Source organism: Rattus norvegicus, chromosome 10, assembly GCF_021556685.1.
Source record: "Rattus norvegicus strain SHRSP/BbbUtx chromosome 10, alternate assembly SHRSP_T2T, whole genome shotgun sequence".
Lineage (NCBI taxonomy): Eukaryota > Metazoa > Chordata > Mammalia > Rodentia > Muridae > Rattus > Rattus norvegicus.
In genome coordinates this window covers 108,059,574-108,085,040 of record NC_141543.1, presented here as the reverse complement: position 1 = coordinate 108,085,040, position 25,467 = coordinate 108,059,574, and the positions used below count along the sequence as shown (strand labels likewise).

General features: G+C 53.3%; 3 protein-coding genes and 1 long non-coding RNA gene across 16 annotated transcripts in view; 3 read left to right on the top strand and 1 right to left on the bottom strand.

Annotated features, from left to right (window-relative positions):
• The window catches only part of Ube2o (ubiquitin-conjugating enzyme E2O), a 47,298-nt gene extending 38,607 nt beyond the window's left edge, over positions 1 to 8,691 (top strand). The window contains exons 6-19 of one of the 3 annotated variants that reach the window (XR_015630695.1): positions 279 to 422; positions 798 to 907; positions 1,039 to 1,189; positions 1,419 to 1,891; positions 2,148 to 2,302; positions 2,395 to 2,507; positions 2,589 to 2,717; positions 3,252 to 3,341; positions 4,193 to 4,892; positions 5,032 to 5,168; positions 6,155 to 6,358; positions 6,433 to 6,490; positions 6,594 to 7,583; positions 7,689 to 8,691. Coding sequence is in view for 2 of the 3 variants with exons in the window: in NM_001427322.1 (NP_001414251.1) it covers positions 279 to 422; positions 798 to 907; positions 1,039 to 1,189; positions 1,419 to 1,891; positions 2,148 to 2,302; positions 2,395 to 2,507; positions 2,589 to 2,717; positions 3,252 to 3,341; positions 4,193 to 4,892; positions 5,032 to 5,168; positions 6,155 to 6,358; positions 6,433 to 6,490; positions 6,594 to 7,261 (3,132 nt within the window). In the remaining variant the exon portion in view is untranslated. 3 annotated transcript variants of the gene reach the window in all.
• Positions 8,692 to 10,017: 1,326 nt separating this feature from the next.
• Sphk1 (sphingosine kinase 1) lies at positions 10,018 to 15,685 on the bottom strand. 10 transcript variants are annotated; one of them, XM_087569597.1, is made up of 6 exons: positions 15,393 to 15,492; positions 12,392 to 12,595; positions 11,679 to 11,828; positions 11,507 to 11,601; positions 11,317 to 11,432; positions 10,018 to 11,067 (listed from the first exon to the last, which is right to left on the bottom strand). In XM_087569597.1, the coding sequence occupies exons 2-6, from the start codon at positions 12,399 to 12,401 to the stop codon at positions 10,290 to 10,292; spliced, it is 1,149 nt and encodes a 382-aa protein (XP_087425723.1). In that variant the 5' UTR covers positions 12,402 to 12,595; positions 15,393 to 15,492; the 3' UTR covers positions 10,018 to 10,289.
• On the top strand, positions 14,497 to 15,786 carry Khps1a (sphk1a antisense transcript). The gene is given in 1 exon segment (NR_133650.1): positions 14,497 to 15,786. It is a non-coding gene; the product is annotated as a sphk1a antisense transcript (long non-coding RNA).
• A 7,386-nt stretch (positions 15,787 to 23,172) lies between these two features.
• Positions 23,173 to 25,467, top strand: part of Prpsap1 (phosphoribosyl pyrophosphate synthetase-associated protein 1) — a 50,203-nt gene continuing 47,908 nt past the window's right edge. Inside the window, exon 1 of one of the 2 annotated variants that reach the window (XM_087574161.1) lies at positions 23,173 to 23,605. The gene's annotated coding sequence lies outside the window, so the exon portion shown is untranslated. The remainder of the gene's footprint in view (positions 23,606 to 25,467) is intronic. The other variant, XM_087574162.1, reaches the window with a different exon arrangement.

Genomic DNA, 25,467 nt, shown 5'->3' with positions numbered 1-25,467 from the left:
CCTAGTGTTAAACAGTCTTTTTTTTTTTTTTTTCTTTTTTTCTTTTTTTTTTTTTGGTTCTTTTTTTCGGAGCTGGGGATCGAACCCAGGGCCTTGCGCTTCCTAGGCAAGCGCTCTACCACTGAGCTAAATCCCCAACCCCAAACAGTCTTAACAGCTAGAGATCCTTAAACAGCCAGTTTACTAGCAACCAGGCATCCATTAATGTGCCAGGGACACAAGGTAAGTCACACTACAGCTGACTACTGTGCACTTTCCTCTGCCCTCGAATCCTGCAGGGTCTCTTCTTTGATGACTCCTATGGCTTCTACCCAGGCCAAGTACTTATTGGCCCAGCCAAGATCTTCTCCAGTGTCCAGTGGCTCTCAGGGGTCAAGCCTGTGCTCAGCACCAAGAGCAAGTTCCGTGTGGTAGTGGAGGAGGTAAGGACATAACTGGTGGGGTGAGGGGTAGAATTGTAAGCTCCAGGTCCTAGGACTACACTGCTGCCCTCCGGCCTGCCCCCCAGTACCCAAACCCTGGTGACCTAAATGAGATTCAAGCATTGGAGCAGCCTAGGCGTAGTCCTGGGGTAGTTACTGATCCCTCCACTTGCACTGCTTGTGCAGACTGGAGTGGCCCTGACTCTACTGGGTGGGTGGCCACAGTATATCTGTATGTGGTGCTGCAGACCTTGAAAGTCTACTTCTGGCAATCTACTTATCCATGCCTAACTTTAACCCTAATGATTGATTGGTTTGTGTCGGGCTGGGCTCCGAGCAGCTATTTGAAGAGACTATTCCATCCACTGTCCTCAGGTGCAGGTTGTAGAATTGAAAGTCACGTGGATCACCAAGAGTTTCTGCCCTGGGGGCACGGACAGCGTCAGCCCCCCACCTTCTGTCATTGCTCAGGAAAACCTAGGCAGGTGAGCGTGCCCCCACCCCAAAACCCCAGCTCATCCTCAGCTCTTCTTGGTCGAGCCATAAATGCATGGGGAAGCCAAGCATCCCACCGAGCTCTCAGAAGTGCTGCCAAACGCCCGTCCTTTCTCTTCAGGGTGAAGCGTCTCGGATGCTTTGACCATGCTCAGCGGCAGCTTGGGGAACGCTGTCTGTATGTCTTCCCAGCCAAGGTAGAGCCGGCCAAGATTGCCTGGGAATGTCCAGAAAAAAACTGCGCCCAGGGGGAGGGCTCTATGGCCAAGAAGGTATGTCCTTGAGGTGGGTGGGTGTGGGCACTCAGAGAACTGGCTGTGAGCCATTTCCACAGCCAGCAAGGTGGGTCTGGGCTTTAGGCCTTGGAGAACAGCCCTGAGGACCCTTGCTGGCCACTTAAGTGTGTACAGCTCTACTCCCCAAGACAGAAGTGCCTGGGGCCAGCGCAGGCCCCTGCCTGCCTGAGTCTACAACTCCCTCCCCTTTGTTCTGCTCTTGTAGGTGAAGCGCCTGTTGAAGAAACAGGTTGTGAGAATCATGTCCTGCACCCCAGATGCCCAGTGTCCTAGGGACCATGCCATGGAGGACCCAGACAAGAAAGGGGAAGCCAGAGCCGGGAGCGAAGTAGGGTCTGCCAGCCCCGAGGAGCAACTTGACGGATCAGCCAGCCCAGTGGAGATGCAGGATGAGGGATCAGAGGAGCTTCACGAGACAGGAGAGCCCCTGCCCCCCTTCCTGCTGAAGGAGGGTGGAGATGAGGGGCTACACTCGGCAGAGCAGGATGCCGATGATGAGGCAGCTGATGATACAGATGACACCAGCTCGGTGACCTCCTCTGCCAGCTCTACCACCTCCTCTCAGAGTGGCAGTGGCACTGGCCGTAAAAAGAGCATTCCCTTGTCCATCAAAAACTTGAAGCGAAAACACAAGAGGAAGAAGAATAAGATTACCCGTGACTTCAAGCCCGGAGACAGGTGAATTCCGAGTGTCTTCCTCATCTTGCAGTGCACACAGAGACTCAGTAGCCCAGGCTCTGTGCCCTCTAAGAGCTTGTGGTGTTCCCAGCCCCAGATGATGGTGGCTAGGGTAGGCCTGGGTGGGTGGAGCTTGACATACACCAGACACTAGCCCTGCCCATATGAGACTCCGGGAGGCCTGGAAGAGTGGAAGGCACCTCCTCTAGCTACAAGAAACATTTTTGTAGCCTGGCTCATGTCCTACACTTCACAGGGTAGCTGTAGAGGTTGTAACCACGATGACCTCGGCTGATGTGATGTGGCAGGATGGCTCTGTGGAATGCAATATTCGCTCCAACGACCTTTTCCCTGTGCATCACCTGGACAACAACGAGTTCTGCCCTGGAGACTTCGTGGTAGACAAGCGAGGTAGTGCTGCTCTCCACGTGGAGGTCTGTGTGATTTGAAGTGTGTTTGCAGGCAGACACCCTGAGCTAGTCATGTCCCTCTGATTTCCCTAGTCCAGAGCTGCCCAGATCCTGCTGTCTATGGTGTGGTCCAATCTGGAGACCATGTTGGCCGCACCTGCATGGTGAAGTGGTTCAAGCTGCGGCCAAGTGGGGATGATGTGGAGGTGAGCGCCGTTCTGCTTCCTCTGGGTGGGCGCTGGTAAAAGAATGAAGCCCTGACTCATTCAGCCCGGCTTTTGCCACAGCTCATTGGAGAGGAGGAGGACGTGAGTGTCTATGACATCGCTGACCACCCTGACTTTCGCTTCCGCACTACTGATATCGTCATCCGCATCGGCAACACTGAGGATGGGGCTCTGCCCAAGGAGGATGAGGTAGGGGCGCTGCTGTGGGACTGCAGCTTCTGTCTGGGTAATGGCTGCGGTCCCTGACACTGCCACCAGGTGCCTTCAGGAACTGAGACCTGAAAGTCCTACAATTCAGTATCCCAGGATGGCTGGCATGGCCTGCACTAGAGACAGGGAGCCCACACGCTTGAAGGCTTTGAGCTTCGTGGACTCTGGCAATTGGGTTCCCTAGAGGGCTACACTCCATTGCAGCTGTGAGCACCAGACACAGTCAACTACAGAAGTGCCCAGGCAGGGTTAGACATGGAGCTCGAGCTAAGATCTGGAAGAAAAGCTGGGGATGTTGGAAAAGGTCAAGATAGAGTCTAGATACAAGGACAGGATACCCACACTGGGAAGAGTGCCAAGGCAGGGCAGCCACAAAGAACACTGCCTTGGGGCAGGGGGTGCTGCTAGTGCCAGGAACGGGAGGTGGTTAGACAGAACCCACCAGTGCTTCCGTCCTTCAGGGCTTGAAGCTTCCCCTTCCACCCATCTGACCCCATCCCCTTTGCCCTTCAGCCCTCAGTGGGCCAGGTAGCCCGAGTAGACGTCAGCAGCAAAGTGGAAGTGGTGTGGGCTGACAACTCGAAAACCATCATCCTGCCGCAGGTAAGGCTGCCACGACCCAGACCCCGGGCTGGTGGCCACCCCTGAAGGTGGCTCTATAGCTTTCTCACATAAGCCCCAAGGACAGGGACAGAGGCTTTCCAAATCTCACAGGTCTGTGAGGTTCCCAGACATCTAGAATCTCCACATAGTGTGCTGGGAAATTCAGGCTATTTCCTGCCACTGTTTCTAGGACAGTTGTTGACCAGTAAGGAAGAGGAAGAAAAAGCCAGCCCCATTTCTAGCCAGCCCCAGTTCTAACCGGCCCTAGCTGGTCCCTTCCCTCTGCCATACTTGAGCTGCACCCACCCCCACCCCTCCACCTGTTGTCCAACTCCTGCTGTACACAAGTTGGGACGGGGGCGCAAATGGACGGAATCCCTCACCTTGGCAGCCATTCTAGGGGAAAGCAGGGCACAGTGTGACCAACTCTAGTGCCCCTACTTTGCCTGCCAGTAAGGTTACCTGCTCACTCCTGGTACAGCCCACAAAGACCTTATGACCACCCCAGTACCTGGCCTGAGTCCTGGCGGTAGGCTGGCTTTGCTGAGGATCCCTCTGTGATCCTCACTGACTCCCGCTGGCCAGATGCTGACAGGCTACCCTGAGCCTGAGAGGAGATGGTACAGGCATTAACTTAGCTTTATGTACTGCTTGGGGTACAAGTTGGGCAAAGGGTCCCTTGCAGAGAGTTGGGGATCTTGCAGCCGAGACAGGATTTCAGAAGAAAGGTGGAGAACAGGGAAGTGGGAAACGGGTCACCCAGGCTTCAGTGAGCTGTAGACAGGAAAGAGGGAGACCCCCAACGTTCCTCAGTAGGTGAGTTCTGTCTGGATTTCCTCCTCTTCCCCTAGCACTTATACAACATTGAGTCCGAAATCGAGGAGTCAGACTACGACTCTGTAGAAGGCAGCACCAGTGGGGCCTCTTCAGATGAGTGGGAGGACGACAGCGACAGCTGGGAGACTGACAATGGGCTCGTGGATGATGAGCACCCCAAGATAGAAGACCTGGCCGCCATCCTGCCCACAGAACAGCCAGCTGCCCCCGAGGAGGACAAGGGGGTGGTAATCAGTGAAGAGGCGGCCACGGCTGCCATCCAGGGTGCTGTGGCCATGGCTGCCCCCGTGGCAGGGCTGATGGAGAAAGCTGGCAAGGATGGGCCTCCCAAGAGTTTCCGGGAGCTGAAAGAGGCCATCAAGATCCTGGAGAGCCTCAAGAACATGACTGTGGAACAACTGCTCACAGGGTCCCCCACCTCACCTACTGTGGAGCCTGAGAAGCCAACCCGAGAGAAGAAGTTTTTGGACGATATCAAGAAGCTACAGGAGAACCTCAAGAAGACCCTGGACAATGTGGCCATTGCTGAGGAGGAGAAGATGGAGGCAGTGCCCGACACAGAACGCAAGGAGGATAAACCTGAGGTGCAGTCACCAGTGAAAGCCGAGTGGCCCAGTGAGACACCTGTGCTCTGCCAACAGTGTGGTGGCAGACCTGGCGTCACCTTCACCAGCGCCAAGGGCGAGGTGTTCTCCGTGCTGGAGTTTGCACCCTGTGAGTCACCATGAATGACTGTCCTTGCCCGTGCCCCCCAGAGTTCCTGTCCCAGCCATCATCACACCTTTGTCTTGGGGGATAGTGGGAGGCCCCCGGGCTCCATGGCTTCCAGGCTTGACTATTCTCTCCCCTGCAGCAAACCACTCTTTCAAGAAGATCGAGTTCCAGCCTCCAGAAGCCAAGAAGTTCTTCAGCACAGTTCGGAAGGAGATGGCTCTGCTGGCCACCTCACTGCCCGACGGCATCATGGTCAAGACTTTTGAGGACAGAATGGCAAGTGGGCTTCTGGGAACTTGGGGGCGGGGGGCAGGTGCCACGGGGCACTAAGGTATAGGTAGCAACACCACCTTGCCATGTTTCCAGACATGGCAGCTCGTCACCTAAGGTATCAGAATGTAGCTTTTCAGCCACATGACCAGGGAGCCAGGTGGTCCTTCCTTTTAAAAGAAGCATTGTGTCCATGTAGTTCTGAAAGAAGGGAGCCTGGTTGGAGGAGTTCGGCTGCCTTTGCTATCCATTCTCCATGCCCACAGAACCAAGGCCTTGGCTCACTCTCAGTGGCTCCTTCCAGAGGAGCTTTTCTGAATTAGCACTGCCCTCTCCTGTCACCTCAGCATGCACTCCTTTGTGCAATTTGTCAGTACACACAGCTGCCCTTGGAAATCCGTGCCAGGAACTCACAGTGGTCCTCCTGACTCAGCAGCCCAAGTGCTGGGATTACAGGTGGAAGTTGTCATGCCCAGCCTTGCTTAAGGACCCCAGGGACATCTGTTTCACTTGGGTTTAGTGAAAAATCTCTTTGGAAATCCCCAGACTGACACAGCTTTGCTGAGGGAGTAAGAGAAACAAAGTAAAGCAGACCTTTCCGAAGTCCTCGAGGCACCTTCCAGGGCCCCTCAGACCCCATGGGGGCGGTGGGGGGGTCCTTCCTCTCCATTTCCCAGTTACTATCTGCTCTACTCTGGTTCCCTGGCAAGGCTGCACACAAATACTTAGAGACACACAGTACTTATTTCTTGGACATCATAGTTCCTCTGACTTCTGCCAGTCTTTGCCTTCGAGTTCAGACCCTCAGTGCCAGTGCCATCCCTCCAGCTGTGACACTACACTCCCACTCCCACCGCAAAGCCAGTGCTGCTTGGCTTAGGTGTCTCCTTGGCTCTGGCTCTGGAGTGCTGCCTGCCTTCCTCGGATCTGTGCTGTTCTGGGAGGAAGTGAGAGCGGACTCCAGATGCCAGCCCTCCTGTGATCCCTTCCAGGATCTCTTCTCGGCACTGATCAAGGGCCCTACTCGGACTCCCTACGAAGATGGCCTCTACCTTTTTGACATCCAGCTTCCCAACATCTACCCTGCAGTGCCCCCCCACTTTTGCTACCTCTCCCAGTGCAGTGGCCGTCTGAACCCCAACCTGTATGACAATGGGAAAGTGTGCGTCAGCCTGCTGGGGACCTGGATTGGAAAGGTGATTGTGGGCCCCATTGCCTGGTAGAGCTGGTGTCCATCTGAACAGGACTAGAGGTTCTGTTTGTGTTTCAGGGGACAGAGAGGTGGACAAGCAAATCCAGTCTTCTCCAGGTACTCATCTCCATCCAAGGTACGATGGGCTCTGGGCACACCGACAGTCTGCTCTCTGAAGAGTCATGGGCAAGCCTGCCCTCGTGGGCTTTACCCACTTACTAAAGGACTCTTTCTGGCAGGTCTGATCCTGGTGAATGAACCATACTACAACGAAGCCGGCTTTGATAGTGACCGGGGCCTGCAGGAAGGCTATGAGAACAGCCGCTGCTACAATGAGATGGCATTGATCCGTGTGGTGCAGTCCATGACCCAGCTGGTTCGACGACCCCCTGAGGTCTTCGAGCAGGAGATCCGGCAGCACTTCAGTGTAGGTGGCTGGCGGCTGGTGAACCGAATCGAGTCCTGGCTGGAAACCCACGCCGTGCTGGAGAGGGCACAGGCACTGCCCAATGGGGTTCCTAAGGACAGCAGCTCTCTGGAGCCCCAGGCTGCAGCCGAACTCTCAGACTCTGGCCGAGAAGAGCCTGAGGATGTTGGGATGACCCCTGGGGAAGCGTCCCAGGGCTCAGACTCAGAGGGTGGCGCCCAGGGCCCAGCCTCGGCAAGCAGAGAGCACCCAGAGCAGACTGAGACGGCCCCTGATGCATCAGCACCTCCCAGCGTTAGACCAAAGAGGAGGAGGAAGAGCTACCGCAGCTTCCTGCCCGAGAAGAGCGGCTACCCTGACATCGGCTTCCCCCTCTTCCCGCTCTCCAAGGGTTTCATCAAGAGCATCCGAGGGGTCCTGACCCAGTTCCGTGCTGCTCTGCTGGAGGCGGGCATGCCAGAGAGCACAGAGGACAAGTAGCTGACCACACTTGAAAGGGAGTGTCATGGTGGGAGAGGTCAGCCGCTGCCTGCTCCCTCCCTTCCTGAGATCTTGCCCCTCTCTCTGCCCCTTCCTGTCCCCATTGGAGCCTTCTGCTGCCCTCTCCTCCCTGCGGCAAGTTTGATGCTGAAGTGCAAGAAGTGTCCCAAGATGCTGCGTTCTGCCCTCAGTTATGTTTCAGAGGCAGACACCTGAGGCAGTGGGAACCCCACTGATGTCCCCTGTTGTCCCAGGCAGAATGTCCTGACACTTGGTCCCTAGCCGTCCCTTCTCAGGTCAGAGGTGGGGCGTTGAGGAACCTGCAGATGGCAGGAGGGTGGACGTGCCTTGCATGAAGTGTGGCTGCTCCTGCAATGCTCCCAGTCCCTCTCCCTTCCAGCTTGACAGTAGCCTCCCCACATCCCAGACCCTCCTGCTGCCACACCAGGTCCTTTATTCCCCAGTACTCCTCTTGGAGCTGTGGCTGCTGTGGCTGCTCTGGCCTTCCAGTGCATTATAGCCCTTAGGCCTGTTGAACTTACTCTCTAAGAGAGGTCAGGGTTAAGCTAAGGTTCAGAGAGACCAGGAGAGGCTAGCCCTCACATAACACAGAGCTAAGGACATCGTGCTGCTTGGTAAGAAATGGCTGTAGGTGCCTTGCCCTTCTAGTCCAAGGTGGCAGGGACATGGCAGCCCTCCCCAGACCTGCCTGCCTGTGTGGGTGGGCTGTTCTGTCATCTGCTCCATTCAGCCTCATTTTATCCCTACTGAGGTGTCAGGAGCATCTGCACAAACCAGGCAGCGACAAGGGCCTCTCCCATCCAGTGACTCGGCCTCCAGTCAGCCTTGGCTTATAGACTCTGCAAGGGCCATCTGAGGGAGGAGGCTGGAAGGCAGCAGGAGCTCCACCCCTCCCCCACAGGCCCAGAGGTTTACAAGTCTCTAAGCTTTTGATAATGTGAAGCTCCAGGTAGAGAGGATGCCGGCGAGCACGTTGCAGCTCTTGTCATTTCTGGTATATGTAATATTTAAGGGTGAAACAAACAAATCTCAGAAGCAAAGATACTAACTCTTACTAGAAAAGAAGACGACAAAATACAAAACACAAAAAAGCCAAAGCATGATGCGTCTTGTCGGCCTTAAGTGGGCTCCACACCTGTGCTGTGCCAGGGCCACCAGGGCAGCAGAGCCTTGGGGAGACAGAGCCGGAACTGGAACACTCACCAGGGACCAGTACCTTGAGGACATGGGGCCTGGTGGGGCGGTGCTTCCCAGACCACCGTTCACGTGGAGATGTGAATGCCTACTGCTTACAATACCTGTATAAAGTGCTGTGTGATTAAACTTTTTTTTAACCTGCTTTTTTGGGGAGGGGGGGTTGGCTCATTAACAAAACAAGATGGCACCATTAAATCTGCCTCTGCTGTTCATTCAGGCTACTGTTGCCTTCTGTGTGCCAGGACCATTCTCCCATACCACTTCCCCACGGGAGACTGGCAGTGAGTGGTCCAGGCCTCCACTGCCTGATGCCTTCATCTCCTCACAGAGTCTTTCAGGGTGGGTATTGAATATCCCGACAGCAGTCACCTCTCAACACCAGGTAGTGGAGGCTGAGTAACTGGGCCCCAACAGCCTACACCCAGCTATTCAGCCCCTTCGGGATTCTCTGGGAACTGATAGATAGCACAGCATCTAGCAATAGTCGGGGATCAGTGTTTGGACCGAACACTGGGTGGGATGGCTGCCCCTCCCCACAGCTTCCTTGCTGCTGCAACCTAGTGCAATGTTGGGAAGAGCTGAGGTGTCCTGGGTGAACCTGGAGACACCTCATGGGTGTAGCCCAGTTCATTTTTAAAGAAACTGCTGCCTGCCATATTTTCAGCTTGAAATCTCATCAGAAGAGTCCCTTCCATGAGACTTCCCCTCATAGGGTCCCAACAAGTGCAGGTCCACCGGAGCCCCGCCTTGGGCATGAGCACAGGGGACTCAACCACACTAGAACATCCACCCAGCCCACCCAGTATGGATGATGACTTCCTTGTAGCTACGTGAACGCCCACCCACCCCATTACATGCTCTAGCACTTCCCAAGACCATTTGAAATTAGGGCAGAATTCTATGTTAATGCCCTGGGGGAGGGTCCAGCTTCTTTGAGGAAACCAACTGACCTAGTAAGGAGGCACAATTCACCTGAAGTCCACAGTCAACAGGATCTGCCTTAGGCTTCTAACTCAGGAACAATTCCCAGCTCTGTCCACTCCGAGTGCCCTGAATGTGAGGTCAGAGGTGGAGCACAGAGCCTAAGACTTCCCATGTGTGAGGTAGGTAGGGTCTGTTGGCCAGGCCGAGGGCCTCTGCAGCTGAAGTGGGTCTGACTATCAGTCCCTAAGGAGTCGAAGTGCCGAACACCAACATGTCTGCCCATGGGCTATAACTAAATGTGTTTAGTTAGCTACCAGGGACCCTGAGTTTAACTCCTGATACTACAGTTCCATAGCCCTTGCTGGTGTTAAGACCCCATTCTCGGGGCTGGAGAGATGGCTCAGCAGTTAAGAGCACTGACTGCTCTTCCAGAGGTCCTGAGTTCAATTCCCAGCAACCACATGGTGGCTCACAACCATCTGTAATGGGATCTGATGCCCTCTTTTGGCACGTCTGAAGACCGCTACAGTGTACTCATCTATAATAAATAAATCTTAAAAAAAAAAAAAAAAAAAAAAGATCCCATTCTCTTCCCAATTCCCAGGATAGGATCGACAGCTTGGAAAAGTCTCTTTATTTGAATTTGGTTCTCAGGACAGGGCTCCAAGAGCAACTGTATGCAACTGGCCCAGCCAGTGGGACTCTGACCCCAGTCTCATTCTAACTAGAGGGTAGAGTCTTTCCAAAACATAGCCCCACCTTCCAGCTTTCTCTACAGGGGTCCCCACCACCTCCATATGAGCTTTAGAAATAACCTCCCATACCAGGAGATGGATGAGAGGGAGGGTCCCATCTCAGTGTAGACATAGTAGACAAAGGCACAGAGTCATATTGGTTCTTCTGGAGGTGGCCTCCGCTGGGAGTCCCGGCCGGACGGGGAGTCACTGCTACCAGAGACCATCCAAAGGTAGTTTGGGTGCACTTGGCCCTGCACAGCTTCACACACCATCAGCTCCCCGTCCACAGAAAACACTCCCCTCTGGTTCCTGGGTTCCAGGCGGAAGGCAACCACTGGCACATGAACCAAGTACGGGCAGTCGAGGTCCATATGCTTGCCCTTCTGCATGGCCAGGAAGAGGCGCAGCAGCATGGCCCTTGACACCCCCGCACGTATATAGAACAGATGCATAACACCAGCCTCGCAGCGGCCCATGGGTGCTGCAAACATCTCTGTGCTCAGGTGGGTGTGAAGCAGCACCAGCACCAGAACGAAGTCCTGCTCTGGCACCACAGTCCAATGAGGTGGCACTGGCTCCTCCAGAGGAACGAGGTATGTGTTGGCAGGGCCCTTCTGTGCCAGTGAGGAAGCAGGTATCTTAGAGGCAGCCTTCCCTACAGGAAGGTAGGCCAGTTGGCCTTGGTAAATGCGCAGGCTTGCTAGGCGAAAAAAGGTTCCCACCGTGAAACGAATCTCCCCCAAGCTCCTGTATTTCTCACTCTCCAAGTCCACGTCAGCAACGAAACCCCAGGACAGACTGAGAACAGAATAGAGTTGCCGTCCGGAAGCGGTGTGCAGGGACAGCAGATTCATGGGTGACAGCTGCCGGCAGCATAACAGCAGTGTGCAGTTGATCAGGAGATCTTCATTAGTGACCTGCTCGTGCCTGCAAGGTTAAAGGTCAAATGGGACAGGAGCTCCCATGTAGCCTCTTTGTGCTCCTTTTGGAGAGTGGGGGCTAGCAGAGCAACAGTGGTCCCCAGGGAGTGACTGGAGCCAGTGACAGCAGACAGAGGCTCCCTAGGGCTAGTAAACTGAGGACAAGGCGAGGCTCCAGAAGGAAGCGGAGTTTCCCACAGGAACTTAGAAAATGGCGGTCGGGGACATGATGCCCTCTCTGACCCTCAGCTCTCACCCAGCATAGTAGTTCAAAGAAGCTGCCAGCGCATTGCCAGAGCCTCCAGGGAGGCTACATAGGGGTTTCTGGATGGCACTCTCCCAGTCAGGTCGTTCCATTAGCCCATTCACCACCTGTTAAAACGGAGTGGATCAGTTCAGGAAAACCATCCAGAGCCCTCTGGGTCCTCCTCTTGCTCAGTCCTTACCTCGTGCATCAGACCGTCACCGGACATGACCGCCAAGGCATCCCAGTGACCCAGTTCTTCTGCACACACCAGCTCCCTGGCATGGTTCTGCCGTTCTGGTGGAAGAGTTGATGTTCTCAGAGCTGGTTTCTGGCAGGAAATGCTCCCTTCACCCTCTGGAGTCAGTACTCACCGGTGAGCATCAGTTTAAAGGATACCTCAGCCTCCTCCAGAAGGGGCCGCACACGGCTCTGAAAGAGCTTCAGAGCCTTGCCCTTGCCACCCCGGGGGTTCAGCAGCACCAACACTCTGCATGGCCGTGGGAGCAGTCCCCGGGGACAGTCTGCTACAAACAAAACACAACAAAACCAGATGGGCTGGAGAGAGGGCTCAGTAGGTAAGAGCACTTGCTGCTCTTCTAGAAGACCAAGGTTCAGTTCCAGCACCCGAAAGGCGGCTCACAGCGGTCCCAAACTCCAGTTCTAGGGGATCCCTACGCCCTCTCCTGGCCTTCAATAGCACCAAATACACACGGTGCATATACATACATGTATGCCGTCCAAACACTCTAACACATAAAAAGTAAAATAAACCTTAAAACAAAAAAACAGAATCTCAATATCCACAACCAGCCGCTAGAGGGCCGAAGAGAGCTGCGGGAACCTGCGTGGAGGATCCCAGTTCTTGGGTAACTGAGCAACACCGCCCTGCTAGAAGCAGCGGCCTCCCACAGGTTGTTTGGGAGTGGGACGCCGCAATACCTCTTTCCTTGGCCCAGGGCCAGACAACGTCTGTCCTCATGGGGCAAAATGTTTCTTTCGAGTGACCCTAGACTTCTTTCTGCTGTCCATCATTTCGTGGGGAAAGGGGTCTCTTTAGCCTTCCCCAGACGGGTACCCCACAAACCTGGTTGCATAGCCAGGTCCCGGGGCTCCCGCTGACAAGGAGCCACCGATGCTGCCCCGGCGCTGCTAGAGGTAACGGCGGCTCCAGTGTGCAGCTGCTTATCGGTGTTGCCCAGGCGGGTGTCTGGTGACTGGCCGTGGGGCTCGCCCTCTCCACCTCCCTGGGCTGTGAGAGCGCCCTCGTCATTCCCGGAGGCGGCCAGATCTGAGGGACAGGAGGAAAGAGTGGTGGGGTTCGCTGCCTGGGCTCCAAGCACGTGGACAGGGTGCCCAACCAGAGGCCCTGGACCTAGCGTAGGGTGCTGCACACGACTGAATCACCAGAACCCCGTGGGTCGGGGAATCTAGCTTTCTACTAAACTTCCCACCCCACGAACGTTCCGTTCCAAGGGACTCCGGATTCGGGCCCGACGCATGAGTCAGTGACTCCTGGCTCTCTTCGTCAGGCCGGCTCTTCACCCTTTGAGGTTGGTGGAGAGTCCAGTTGCATAAAATTCCCAGAACCGGCATTGCGAGGCGCATACTCTGGAACGAAGAACCGCGTCTCAACCTGCCGGGTCGCCCGGTCCCCTGCCTGAGCTCGGAAGCCGCTAGGTCTCCGAGTCTCCAGGAGGGCGGGGTGGGGGAGGGCTGGTGCAAGACGCGCTGGTGAGAACAGCGCCCAAAGTCCCGCCAAACCTGCCCGTGCTGATGAACCCACAGCTGCAGTCTGCCCTGCTAGAGCGCGAGTTCGCGCCGAGGCACAGGCGTGGGGCCGTCTCCCTCACAGACCCACGAAGGCGCCGCCAACTACCGGTGGAGGTCCCTACCCAGTCTGTCCCTCTAGCGGCCAGGGACGGAAAGCAACTCTTCTCGGGCTCAGCTCCGCGACGGAGGGACAACTGAAGCACTGGTCTCACACAGACTCCAAGGGATCGCTCCCCTCCAGCCTCAAACTTTTTGCTCAACTTCGCCACGGCCCGGGGAAGGCGCTGAGCTTCTGGGCGGGCCTGACCACGCCCCGCGTTCCTTGTTCTCTCCGGGTGGAACCAAGGTTGAGCGCAGCCCTGGTCCCCCACCCGCCCGGGATCTCGCTGTACCGCCCCAAACACAGTCGCCGCCACCCAGGGCTCGGCCACGCGCAGATGAGGGGCTGGATCCCTGGACAGAATTGTGCACCCCGACGCTGGAGGAGCAACTCAGGAAGTGGGCAAGGCGCGGGGTTCCGAGCTCGGCCTGAAGCAGCGCATCCACGGAGCGCGAAAGTGAGGGCGCAGCCCAGATACCGGCGCCCAGAATCCGAGTGGGCTTCGGGCACGCGTGGTTCTGCGCTGGCTGAGGACCCTCGAAACCGCGGCTCACAGTAGGGAGGCAGCGCCTCTTTGGCGTCCCCTGACCCTAGCCTGATCAGAATTCCACACCCAGACCCTTCCTGCTGTCCCGGCTCTGGGCCAGGTCGGGTCACCCGCCACCCACGAACTTCTCTTCCTCCCCTGCTCCTCGGTGGTGCCTTTACTTTTAGCTTCCAGATGCAGCCTCTGGATCACTCAGCCGCCGAGTCTGAAGCAGTCTGGCACGCCTTTCAGGAGAAAGCTGAACCGGTTTGGGGACGAAGAGGCGGGAGCCTTGTCAGCAACCTCCAAAGGTGGAGTCTTCCCCCAGGGAACACTATGGAGGCCTGGGGAGCTGCCTGCAGCGGACGATCCGGATCCACGATCCTCACCAACTGGAGGAACCCAGCAGTGTGGACAGGGCAATGGGGGCTCTCATCGGGATTGGAGAGGCTAGCATGGGGGCGTGGTCCCACCGCTCCCCACCCCTTCGGGCGAACTCCGGGTGAAAATGCACAGGCTTTCCGGGTGTATGCGCTTCGGTGGAGATAAACAAGACGCATGGTTGTGTAAGTGATATATTTCATGACAAATGACCCGAAGGTATCCATGACTAACCCGAGTTAAATTCCTAGAAGATTATTAGCGGAGACTGGGACAAAAAGAAGCCGCCAGGTCCGACTTGGTGACCTACCCAGGTAGCGTCAAAACAGACACCAAACTCCCGAGAAAGCTGCGGTGGTTTAGCTCCAGTTACAGAGAACTAGCGCGCCCACACCGGACCCCGCGCGACCCCACCCACCTCTCTCCTTGCATCGCTTCTTAAAGTCCTGAAGAGGTGAGTCCGGGAGGAGAGCGGACCCAGATAAGAAAGCGTTGCAGTGAACTAGGTCACTCCTTGAAGGTGGCTTCTCTCCCAGAGGACCCTGGAGTTCCCCGAACGAGTTTCTCACTATATTAGGAGTCCCCGGGAGGGCCGGGCGCAGGCTGGACCTGCGGCTCCGCACGCGTCACTGCAATACATGCCTTGGTTCTGTACTGCCGCGGGGACAGCCTGACCGGATCATGAACGCCCCGAGTGCCTTCCGAGAAGGTGACTCAGCGACACGCTCACGGGTGGAGAATCTCCCGGAAACAACCAACCAACCAAAAATATAAAATAATATAAAATGAGGAGTTGGAGGGAGCAAGAACGTCATCGCCCACCCCCGGTTCCGCGGCGCGTGGCCACCAAGATCTGGTCCTGCATCCGCCCCCATCCCCGGCTTCCCGAACCTCACAGCCCAGGAATCCAGCGCGGACAAGGCGAGCAGCTCTGCAGCCGCAGTGCCGCGGTCACGCGCTGCGGGGACGACGCGAGCCGCGGTGGGAGGAGGGGGCTCTGCGGGGAGGCCAGTCCCTCTAAGGCTCGCTCCCTTGTCTACCCTGTCCCTCCCCTTCCCAGAGACCTAGGATCCAGATCTGGCGTTAGTATCTAGCAGACTCAGAGAGGAGGCTATTCTCCCCGAGATTTTGAGCTTGGAGGGGGCTGGCAGCCCAGACTGTAGGAAACACCCTCTTCTGCTCTCCCACAGCTTGGGAAGGAGTGTCTATCAAGCCCGAAAAGCAAGTCATTAGCAGCTAAAGAGGAGAAACTGAGGCACGGGGAAGGAAAGATCAGTCCGTGTGTAAATTCACACTCATAAGGCCGACCTGGAACAGGGTCTCGCTTTTCTTTGAGTCTCGGGGCTGGAACTTCTCACACTCTGCGGGCGAGCGTGGGGCAAAGTTGACTGGAAACTCAATCCGTGAGAAAGAGCAGAGCAGCCCACAGGGCATTTTATACTTGAGCCTCGGGGCCGGTTCCCTTTCTGCTCGGAAGAGACCCAGTGGGAGGGGGGTTCCAGTCTGGCCCTGGTTCCAGTCCGCACAATGGCTCCTCTGTGTCCGCGGCCGCCTCATCCTCTGGCCTCCTCACCTCTCTCGTTCTTGTTCACCTCCCCCATCCCGGGCCGACTTTCTAGACCCTTTCCCTTCCTAAAGAACTCTATCCTATCTCCAGAAGCCGTCAAACAGCACCCCTGGCCCTGGAGCTGGGGGGAATGGACTAGAACAAGAAGTTGGTTTGGTTTTCTTTTGTGTCTCCAGAAGAATTGGGAGGTGAAGGGCCTTCTGGGAGCTGTCAAACCAATTCCCAGCAAAGCTTATAACAAACCCCAAGCCCTTCCCCCAGGCTGGGAGGCCAAGTACCACCAGAGCTTAGTCTGTGTTAGCTAGCCTGGTGTATTTGCTCCCCTCAACAGCCACTTCAGGAACCCAGGAGCCTGAGAGTCACCAGTAGAAAGAAACAGTAACTAACTCCCCATGTGCACAGGGACAGAGGACACACACACACACACACACACACACACACACACACACACCAGCCTGTGTCCAGCAAGGCCCCCTGGCCTTGACCTTGGGTCAGTCTGCAATTCTGACTTTATTTTTATTTTTATTTTTATTTTTTTTTGGTTCTTTTTTTCGGAGCTGGGGACCGAACCCAGGGCCTTGCGCTTCCTAGGTAAGCGCTCTACCACTGAGCTAAATCCCCAGCCCCAATTCTGGCTTTATTATCACTTCAGCCTCCACTCCGAGGCCATACCTGTCTCACAGGTGAAAGGAATTGTTTTCCTTCCTAGGCTCCTCTGGGCAGCTTTTCCCAGAGAAAAATACCTAAGCGCTCCCCACAAAGCCACCTCCCCCACCTCATGCTAGAGAGGAGACAAGAGGTTATTCATTAGACCAGGCCTCTGCACCCAGGAATTCAAGGCTGCCGAGTGGCCAAATGTTTCGATTGGTTTTGGTGTATGTGTATGTGTATCTGTGTGTGTGTGTGTGTGTGTGTGTGTGTGTGTGTGTGTGTGTGTGTATCTGTGTGTCTGTGCATGTCTCTGTATCTGTGTCTGTGTGTCTGTGTGTGTGTCCATGTGTGTGTCTGTGTGTGTCTGTGTATCTGTGTATGTGTCTGTGTGTGTGTCTCTGTGTCTATGTGCCTGTGTATGTGTATGTGTCTGTGTGTATGTGTGTCTGTGTCTCTGTGTATGTGTGTGTCTGTGTGTGTCTGTGTGTGTGTCTTTGTGTCTCTGTGTCTGTGTGTGTCTGTGTGTGTCTTTGTGTCTGTGTGTGTGTCTGTGTGTGTCCGTGTATGTGTCTGTGTATCTGTGTATGTGTCTCTGTGTGTGTCTCTGTGTCTGTGTCTGTGTGTCTCTGTGTCTCTGTGTCTGTGTGTGTCTGTGTGTGTGTCTTTGTGTCTCTGTGTCTGTGTATGTGTGTGTGTCTCTGTGTCTCTGTGTCTGTGTGTGTCTGTGTGTGTGTCTTTGTGTCTCTGTGTCTGTGTGTGTCTGTGTGTCTTTGTGTCTGTGTGTGTATGTTCATGTGCACACCCATGTGCCACAGTGTGAGTGTAGAGGTCAGAGCACTACCTTCTAGGGTTTGTCCTCTACATTGGTCATGAGGTCTCAGGGTTTGAATTCAAGGTGGCAGGCTTGGTGACACATACCTTCCCCTGCAAAGCCCCATTGTTTTCAGTAGGCAAGAATACCTAGAACCTTACCCACCATGTCTGAAGCTACCTTCCCTGGGTGATTGTGGTTTTTTGTTTTGTTTTTGTCTTTTTTTTTTTTTTCTTAAGGATCTGGTCTTGCTGGAGAGATGGCTCAGAGGTTAAGAGCACTGACTGCTCTTCCAGAGGACCTGAGTTCAATTCCCAGCAACCACATGGTGGCTCACAACCATCTGTGATGGGATCTGATGTCCTCTTCTGGTGTGTCTGGAGACAACTGAGTATACTCACATACATAAAATAAGTAGATACACCTTTTTTAAAAAAAGGAATTTGGTCTTTGAAACAGGACTTTTTGTATCCTAGGCTGACCCTGAACTTGCTATGTGGATGAGGATGATCTTGATTTCCTGATCCTCCTGCCTCTACCTTTTTAGAATTCCAATTGCAGGCTTAAGGACTACATCGAGTCTACATGGTGCTGTGAATCAAATCAGCCTTGTGCATACAAGGCCACCGCATGCCAGTGGAGCCGTGGTCCCAGCCCCAGAAAGTTGTTGTGTTTTGTCATTTTAAAAACATTTTTAGGGGTTGGGGATTTAGCTCAGTGGTAGAGCGCTTGCCTAGCAAGCGCAAGGCTCTGGGTTAGGTCCCCAGCTCCAAAAAAAAAGAAAAGAAAAAAAAATTTTTTAGATGCATTGAGTCGTTCTATATGTATGGGCGTTTTGCCTGCCTGGTATGCACGTGCACCGTGTGTGTGCTTGATGTCTATGGAGGTCAGAAGAAGGTACCGATCTCCTGAAACTGAAGTTACATATGGTGGTGACCCTCCATATAGAGGTACTGGGAACTGACCCCAGTCCAGCCTCAAACAGTGTAGTCCTCTTGTCTCTTGAGTGCTGGGAGCTCAGGCTTTTACCACTGCGCCCAACTTCCCCTGTAAGTTCAATTCCCCAAGTGCAGAAACAAAATTCTTTGTTTTATGGTATATCAGAGCCTGGGAAGTTGCAAGAGAAAGGGAATGTCTGCAAAATGTCAAGACTCACGTTCCAAGCCAGGGCAGGGGTGGTATACGCCTTTAATCTCAGCACTCGGGAGACAGAGGCAGGCAAGTTTTTCAAGGCCAGCTTGGTCTACAGAGCAAGTTCCAGGACAGCTAGGGCCACACAGAGAAACCCTGACTGGGGGAGGGGGGGCAGAGAGAGACAGAGACAGAGACAGACAACGAGACAGAGACAGAGAGAAAGAGACAGAGAGAGAGGGACAAAGAGAGAGAGAAACAGAGGTTTTTTTTTTTTTTTTTTGGTTCTTTTTTTTCCGGAGCTGGGGACCGAACCCAGGGCCTTGCGCTTCCTAGGCAAGTGCTCTACCACTGAGCTAAATCCCCAGCCCCCAGAGAGAGTTTAACTATTCAGCTTTGTGCTCCCTGGTCTTGAGCTTCCATCCACCGGCCCAGAAACTCTTTGGATCTGCAAATGAAAGACACACACGGACACGCGTGCGCGCGCATGCACACATGCATGCAAGTGCACAAACACACATACACATACATACACACGTTAACTTATTTTTGAAATGCCTTGGTCAGCTCAGGCCTAATCGGGGAAGTGGCCAGTGGCCACCCACCCGAACTCTCCCATGGCTGGTTGGCTCTCTCTCCTTCAGTTCCTATGTCCTATCCTTTCCCCCTGACTGAGTCTTAGCTATTCTCTGTTTTTCCCAGTTCCTAGCCCGTGAAAATCTAAAGGTCCCATCCCGTCTCCCTTTGCCCAATCGTTAGCCACTGGCATCCTTTTTTTTTTTTTCTTTTTTTCTTTTTCTGTTTTTCAAGGCCAGCTTGGTCTACAGAGCAAGTTCCAGGACAGCTAGGGCCACACAGAGAAACCCTGACTGGGGGAGGGGGGGCAGAGAGAGACAGAGACAGAGACAGACAGCGAGACAGAGAGAAAGAGACAGAGAGAGAGAAACAGAGAGAGGTTTTTTTTTTTTTTTTTGGTTCTTTTTTTTCCCGGAGCTGGGGACCGAACCCAGGGCCTTGCGCTTCCTAGGCAAGCGCTCTACCACTGAGCTAAATCCCCAACCCCAGCCACTGGCATCTTTATTGATTAATCAAAACCAACTGGGGACAAGGACCTCCAGTGTTTGGACATGCAGATTCCCGACTAAATCAAAGCATTAGAGCCAATCCCCGTCAGAGAGACAGAGAGACCCTCGTGTTCCCAGACTGCCCAGGATGTGGCTATCCATGCTGGGAGTTCATAGGTGCTGTTCCACCAGACCAGGCACTGGCCTGGGGCACCTGGCTGCCTGTTGGAGTACGGACTTTGAGTTTCATCTTCTGTGATATCTGTGTACTATGTTTGTGTGGTGACAACCTTGTCTCTATCTCTGTCTTGGTTTGAACGAGAATGACCTCCCCCCATAGGCTCATATAGTTGAATGTATTAGGAGGCATGGCCTTGTTGGAGGAAAAGTGTGACAGAGGGTGGTGGGCTTTGGGCCTTCAAAAGCCCTAGCCAGTCCCAGTGTTCTCTCTCTCTCCCTACTGTCTGAGAATCCAGATGTTGGACCCTCGACTCTTTCTCTAGCACCATGTCTGCCCGTGTGCCACCATGCTGATAATGAACTAAACTTCTGAAACTATAAGCCAGACCCAATTAAATGCTTTTCTGTGGTCATGGCTTCTCTTCACTGCCACTGAACACTAAGACAACCTCTAAGGTACTTTCCTTTTTCTCCTGGACCACATTACTGAGCCTGGGGCTTTAGAGTCTGTCTCCCACATAACCCTTGCCTTCAGGCCTTGTTGACCCCTGGCTACAACTCAGCATGTGAACATCCCAGAAAACTCTGAATGTGAACGCCCACAGGGGAATCTGCCTTGCCGATTCCAGCCACTCACCTGACATCTTGCGTTCGTTTCCCGGTGATCTTCTGATGTTTCGGGGAGGTAGCCCCGAAGACTCTCCTGGTTTCTGCTGCTTGGCCTACATACAGTCTTTGGTGTTCCTTGACATGTCTGTGATCACAGTAACCTCTTCTCATCTCTGTCATCTCTGCTGGGTGGCATTTGTTTATATATTTATGGACACGAACAATGTTTTTGAGGTTGGGAGCGCTCACCTGTATATCGTAGGTGAAGGCCAGAGGTCAGTTCTGGTGCCTTCTATCCATTTGCATTTGTTTTGTTTTTGAGACAGAATCTTGCTGTGCAACCCGGGCTGGCCTGGAAGTTGATATGTAGACCAGGATGGCCTTGAACTCATAGAGATTCACCTGCCCCTGCCTTCCAAGTACTGGAGCTTCTGGTGTGTGTCCCCTGTACCCAGTTTTAACGTGGATGCTGGGGCTTGAATTCAGGACTTCATGCTTACACGGCAAGCATTGAACACACTGAGCCCAGCACCCGAAAATACCTTATGTAATAAGATGTCTTCACCTCACGTGGTACTACAGCTTAAATTCTGGCCCTTGAGAATACTCTGCCTCTGAGCTACACTCCCAGCCCACAATGTGTTGGATAGACTTGGATGAGTCCTTCATTACCTTGTGTAGAAATGTCTCTCATGCCTGAAGGATTGAGAGGGAGAGCCAATAAGCTATTAGGACCGTTACAAAGTGATGTCTTTTTTTTTTGGTTCTTTTTTTCGGAGCTAGGGACCGAACCCAGGGCCTTGCGCTTCCTAGGTAAGCGCTCTACCACTGAGCTAAATCCCCAGCCCCACAAAGTGATGTCTTATGCCCTCAGTGGGAAGATATAATGACACTGGGCATCTTGAACAAGGGAACCAGTGTGAACAGTTCCTGTGGATTCGGGAGATAAGGGGTTTCTGGAAGGCGAGTGTTGCCTGGATGCTGTTTCTTGCTTGTATCTGTGGACAGCCAGGCTTCCTCACTGTTTTGGTTACTTGACCTTCAGACTGTGACTTTGACCTTGGTTTATGGCATCTTCAGCTTCCTGAGCAGATGGGTTTGTTCCCAGTGCCGGGAGGAGCAAGGCAGAGTGTGCTTTGGGTGTTTCATTATGTCTGATCAGACTTCACACAAATTCATCCTCACAGGTCTGGAAGCCAGAGCCCAGAGTGCCCCGGGGTCTTTTAGCTTTTAGAAGTCACCTGCATTCCTTGGTCCGAGGACCCTTCATGTCCAAAGCCACCAATCAATGTGTATTCAGGTTTGATTTCAATAGTCATGGCTCCCCCTTCCTCTCAAAAGGCCCCTGGGGTCGTTGGCCCCAGCCAGGTGACCCTAGATAAATTTACATCTCTAGGTTCCTCCTCTTCCTCTTCCTCCCCTTCCTCCTCCTTTTCCTTCTCCTCTTCCTCCTCTTCCTTCTCTCTCTTCTATCCCAAACTGGTCTCAAGGATGTCCCTGAATTCTTGATACCCCTGCATCCATCCACTCTTTTCGATTACTGGAATACAGGCATGTGACATCACACCCAGTCTGTACGACACTAAGGACAGAACCCAGGGCTTCTTTCAGGCTACGTAAGGACTCTGCCGACTCAACTACATCCTCAGATCTTTTTGCTGCTGTTGTTGTTGCTGTTGTTTTATATCAGGCTGTGTATCTCTGGCTGCCCTAGAACTTATTGTGTAGACCAGGCTGGCCTTGAACTCACTCACAGAGATACTCTTGCTTCTACCTCCCAAGTGCTGGGGTTAAAAGTGTGTGCCACCATGCCCTGGCCACCTCCAGATTCCCAATCGCATCTGCAAGGTCCCTTCTGCACATAGTGTGATATGTTTGTTCGCAGGCTCCAAAGACCAAGGTGAGGCCATGTTTTGCTAGCAACAGAGGAGGGAAATAACGTCACTCTGCCCTCACTTGGCTCTGGAACCTTCTTTCCCAAGTTCTCCCTTCTCTGGTTTTACCTGGACAAACACGCCGGGGCCTTGCTTTCCCACAAAATAAGCTTTTGTGTTGAGCGGGGCTGGAATCAGGCTTGCTGGGGCTGAGGTTTGAGCCTACAGACCGTGTGTCTTCAGCTCAACCAGAACCCGGAAAAAAACTGGTTTCCATTTCTGAAAATTACCTACGAGGGAGAAACTAGCATCGTTGCTAAACGCAGTACTGACAGGCTTGCAAAACCCCATCCTTTCGTCTGAGGAAGGGATTGGAAGCAGCCCAGCCCATCCATTCGCAGCCTGGCACAATTTCCCGATACTGCTTTGCAGAAAGGGCTCACCCATGGGCACTGTCCACTCCCCCACCTCCCCAGACACCAATGGAACTCTGTGGCTTTGCCACCTCCTGTCATGTGACCTGGGAAGCCCAGCTGCTTCTATTCTTCTGTGACAAGACTAGATGAGGCTAACCATACTGCTAGCCACAGACATTGGAAAGAGTCACTCAGTGGAAACATTCCTTAGGCTCCCTCTGACGTCATCTTCCATTTGGGCCTGAAGTGGGCTGTGGCCTGGCCTTTGCCCAGTCCCACATCCTGAACACCGGCAGGACGGATGTTTCCCGGTTAGCTCAGGAATCCTAGTTGGACGTCCTCGCTTACCGAGGAAGAGAAGCTATGTCAAACCAACAGATTCGGCAAGTCCTACAAAGAGGAGGGGGACACAGGAAGCAGGACCAGTACCTCTGCAGTCCGGGAGCAGGAAAGCAGGGCCCCCTCTGCGTCCCAGAAAACCAGTGTAGAGCTGGACGCCGAGGGGTTGGTTGTGTGCGTGGTTTTCCCCTGTGCTTTTTTGTTTTGAAGTGTTTTCTACTTTCACGGTTCTCAAAATATGTCCTTGGGTGTTTCCCAAAGCAGACAGCCAGCCAGAGTGGGTTAGCCCCAGTCCCCAGCCAAACAGTGATTTCGTGTTAATAATCCGGGTCTGTGTCCACCTACCTGAAGGTGTCCCTGGACAAGCACGTGAGACTTTTGGAGTGCTGCCCTGAGGGGTGTACATCTCTCTTATGCAAATTCGCGCCTATCGGGCTGCCAAAGTTGTAGCCAGATCATGGAGGGCTAGGGGCGACAGAGGGCGAGGGAGGCAGATGCCCTGATTCACCAAGCTGGAAAAGGCACCACAAAGTCAGGAGCGAGGCTTGCCGGCTCCTCTCTCTCATTATCCACATCCCAAAAATAGAACTTCCCCTTCCCTGGAGGCTCCATTCCTGAAGGTCAAAGCTTTGGAATTCTTTGAGACACGAGCCTAGTAATTTAAGTAATGATTATACGGGGTGCACTGGGGCTCTGGACAAGGGCGTCGTCCCACGCAGGCTGATGCGAGTAGCAGGATGTAAGATGAGGAAGCGTCATGTAGCGAGCATGATGCTACACGGATGAGTCGGGAGAGCCAGTTTCCAGAAGCGGCGTTCCTCGTTCCCTCTGCTCAGTGCCCTGGAGTCCTGACCGCAGCAACGTGACTGGCATCTGAGCGTGAGTTGAGATGTCATTTCTCCTTCAGGGCACTGTGTGAGATGATCCCAGCTGCTTCCTCTCGCTGTTCAGAAAGGAGTGTGGTCACCAAGGGATCGCCTGTCTAGGTGCTGAGGAGCTTGGCTCTCTCCTTCCTGCTCCCCCCCACCCCCAGCTGGGGACCGAACCCAGGGCCTTGCACTCGCTAGGCAAGCACTCTACCGCTGAGCTAAATCCCCAACCCCCTCTTTCTTTTTTCTCTTATTTTCTTTCTTCGATCTTCTTTCTTTTTGTTTTCTTTCTTTTTGCCCCCCCTTTAAAAACATTACTTTTTACTTTTATTTTTTTTAAGACAAGGTCACGTGTAGCCCAGGATGACCTTGAATTCCTAAACCTCTTTCCTTTGCCTCCTTCTGCTGGGATCACAAACATGTGACCCCAGGGCCTGCCCTTGTTTTATTGAGTGTGTGGTATGCATGGGATGTCTGTGGCTAAATGTGATCATGAGGCAATGAGCCAGAGATTAACACCTTATTTTTTGAGACAGGGTCCATCCCTGATCCTAGAGTTCACTATTTTGATTAAACTGGCTGGCCCCATCCTCCTGGCTCTGCGGTTACAGACATGCTGCCACATGCCCCAGCCTTTCTGTGGTACCCAAACTCAGGTTTGCAAAGCAAGCTTTACCCACTGAGTCACCTCTCTAGCCCTTTCTTTTGAGGCAAGGTATAATGTAACCCAGTCTGGCCTCAAACTCATGGCGGCGTGGTACCTAAGGATGACTTAGAGTTCCTTACCTTCCTGCCTCTGCCTCCTAAGTGCTGGAGCTCAAGCGTGTACGAGGACAACCAACTAGTTAGTTGTCCATTTATTTATTTATTATTACTTATTTAGTTATACATTTATTCATTTATTATTTATCTCTTTAGAAAGGGTCCCGTTAAGTAGCCTTGCCTTGCCAGAACTCACTATGTAAACCAGACTCACCTCAAACTAATAGAAACCTGCCTGGCTGTGTCTTCTGAGTGCTAAGATTGGAGACGTGTGACATCACGCCTGGTTGGGATTTTGATTTTTGCTGTCTCTTATTTCAAGGTTTGTAGATCGATTGGCCAGTAACATATCTTTAAAATAATGAGGTTTTATTTCCCACCCCCCACGCTGGGGATTGATCTTAGAGCTTATCAAGCACTAGGTAAGCATTCTACCACTGAGTATAAAATACGTATATTTTAAATATATTTTAAGAACGTAGAGGGTGCGGGGCTGGAGAGATGGCTCAGCGGTTAAGAGCACTGACTGCTCTTCCAGAGGTCCTGAGTTCAAATCCCAGCAACTACATGGTGGCTCACAACCATCTGTAATGAGATCTGATGCCCTCTTCTGGTGTGTCTGACGACAGTTACAGTGTACTCGTATATTATTAATAAATAAAATCTTAAAAAAAAACTTAAAAAAAAAAAAGAACGTAGAGGGTGCTCTGAAGAGCAGAGGAGCATAGAGGCAGTGTGGTCAACTTGATAATGAGATGAGCCTCTGAATATGTCTGTGAGGATTAGCAGAATAGCCTTACTTAAAGTGGGAAGACCTGCCCACTGTGGGTGGAGACACTCCCTAGGTCAGCCCTGGACAGTGTAAATAGCTGCGGGGAGCTGAGAAGCATACATTCACCCTTTGCTCTCCTGTGTGTGCATTGTATGAGCTGGCTGTCTGGAGTCTAGCCACTGCAACTTCTCTCTGGATGATGAACTATAGTAACCTTGCATTGTGAGCTGTAAACCCAGTCCTTCTTCCATTACTGTTGGCAAAGGGTTTTATCACAGCAACAGGAAAAGAGACAGAAACAGGCAGTGTATACCATACCTTCTATTCTCTCTGTCTCT

Coding starts and splice junctions, on each gene's coding strand:
- Sphk1 (NM_001270807.1), bottom strand. Junction 11,602..11,678: donor CTTTAAACTGATGCTCACCG/GTGAGTACTGAC, acceptor CTCTTCCACCAG/AACGGCAGAACCATGCCAGG. Junction 11,068..11,316: donor TCTTTGAACTACTATGCTGG/GTGAGAGCTGAG, acceptor TTAACCTTGCAG/GCACGAGCAGGTCACTAATG.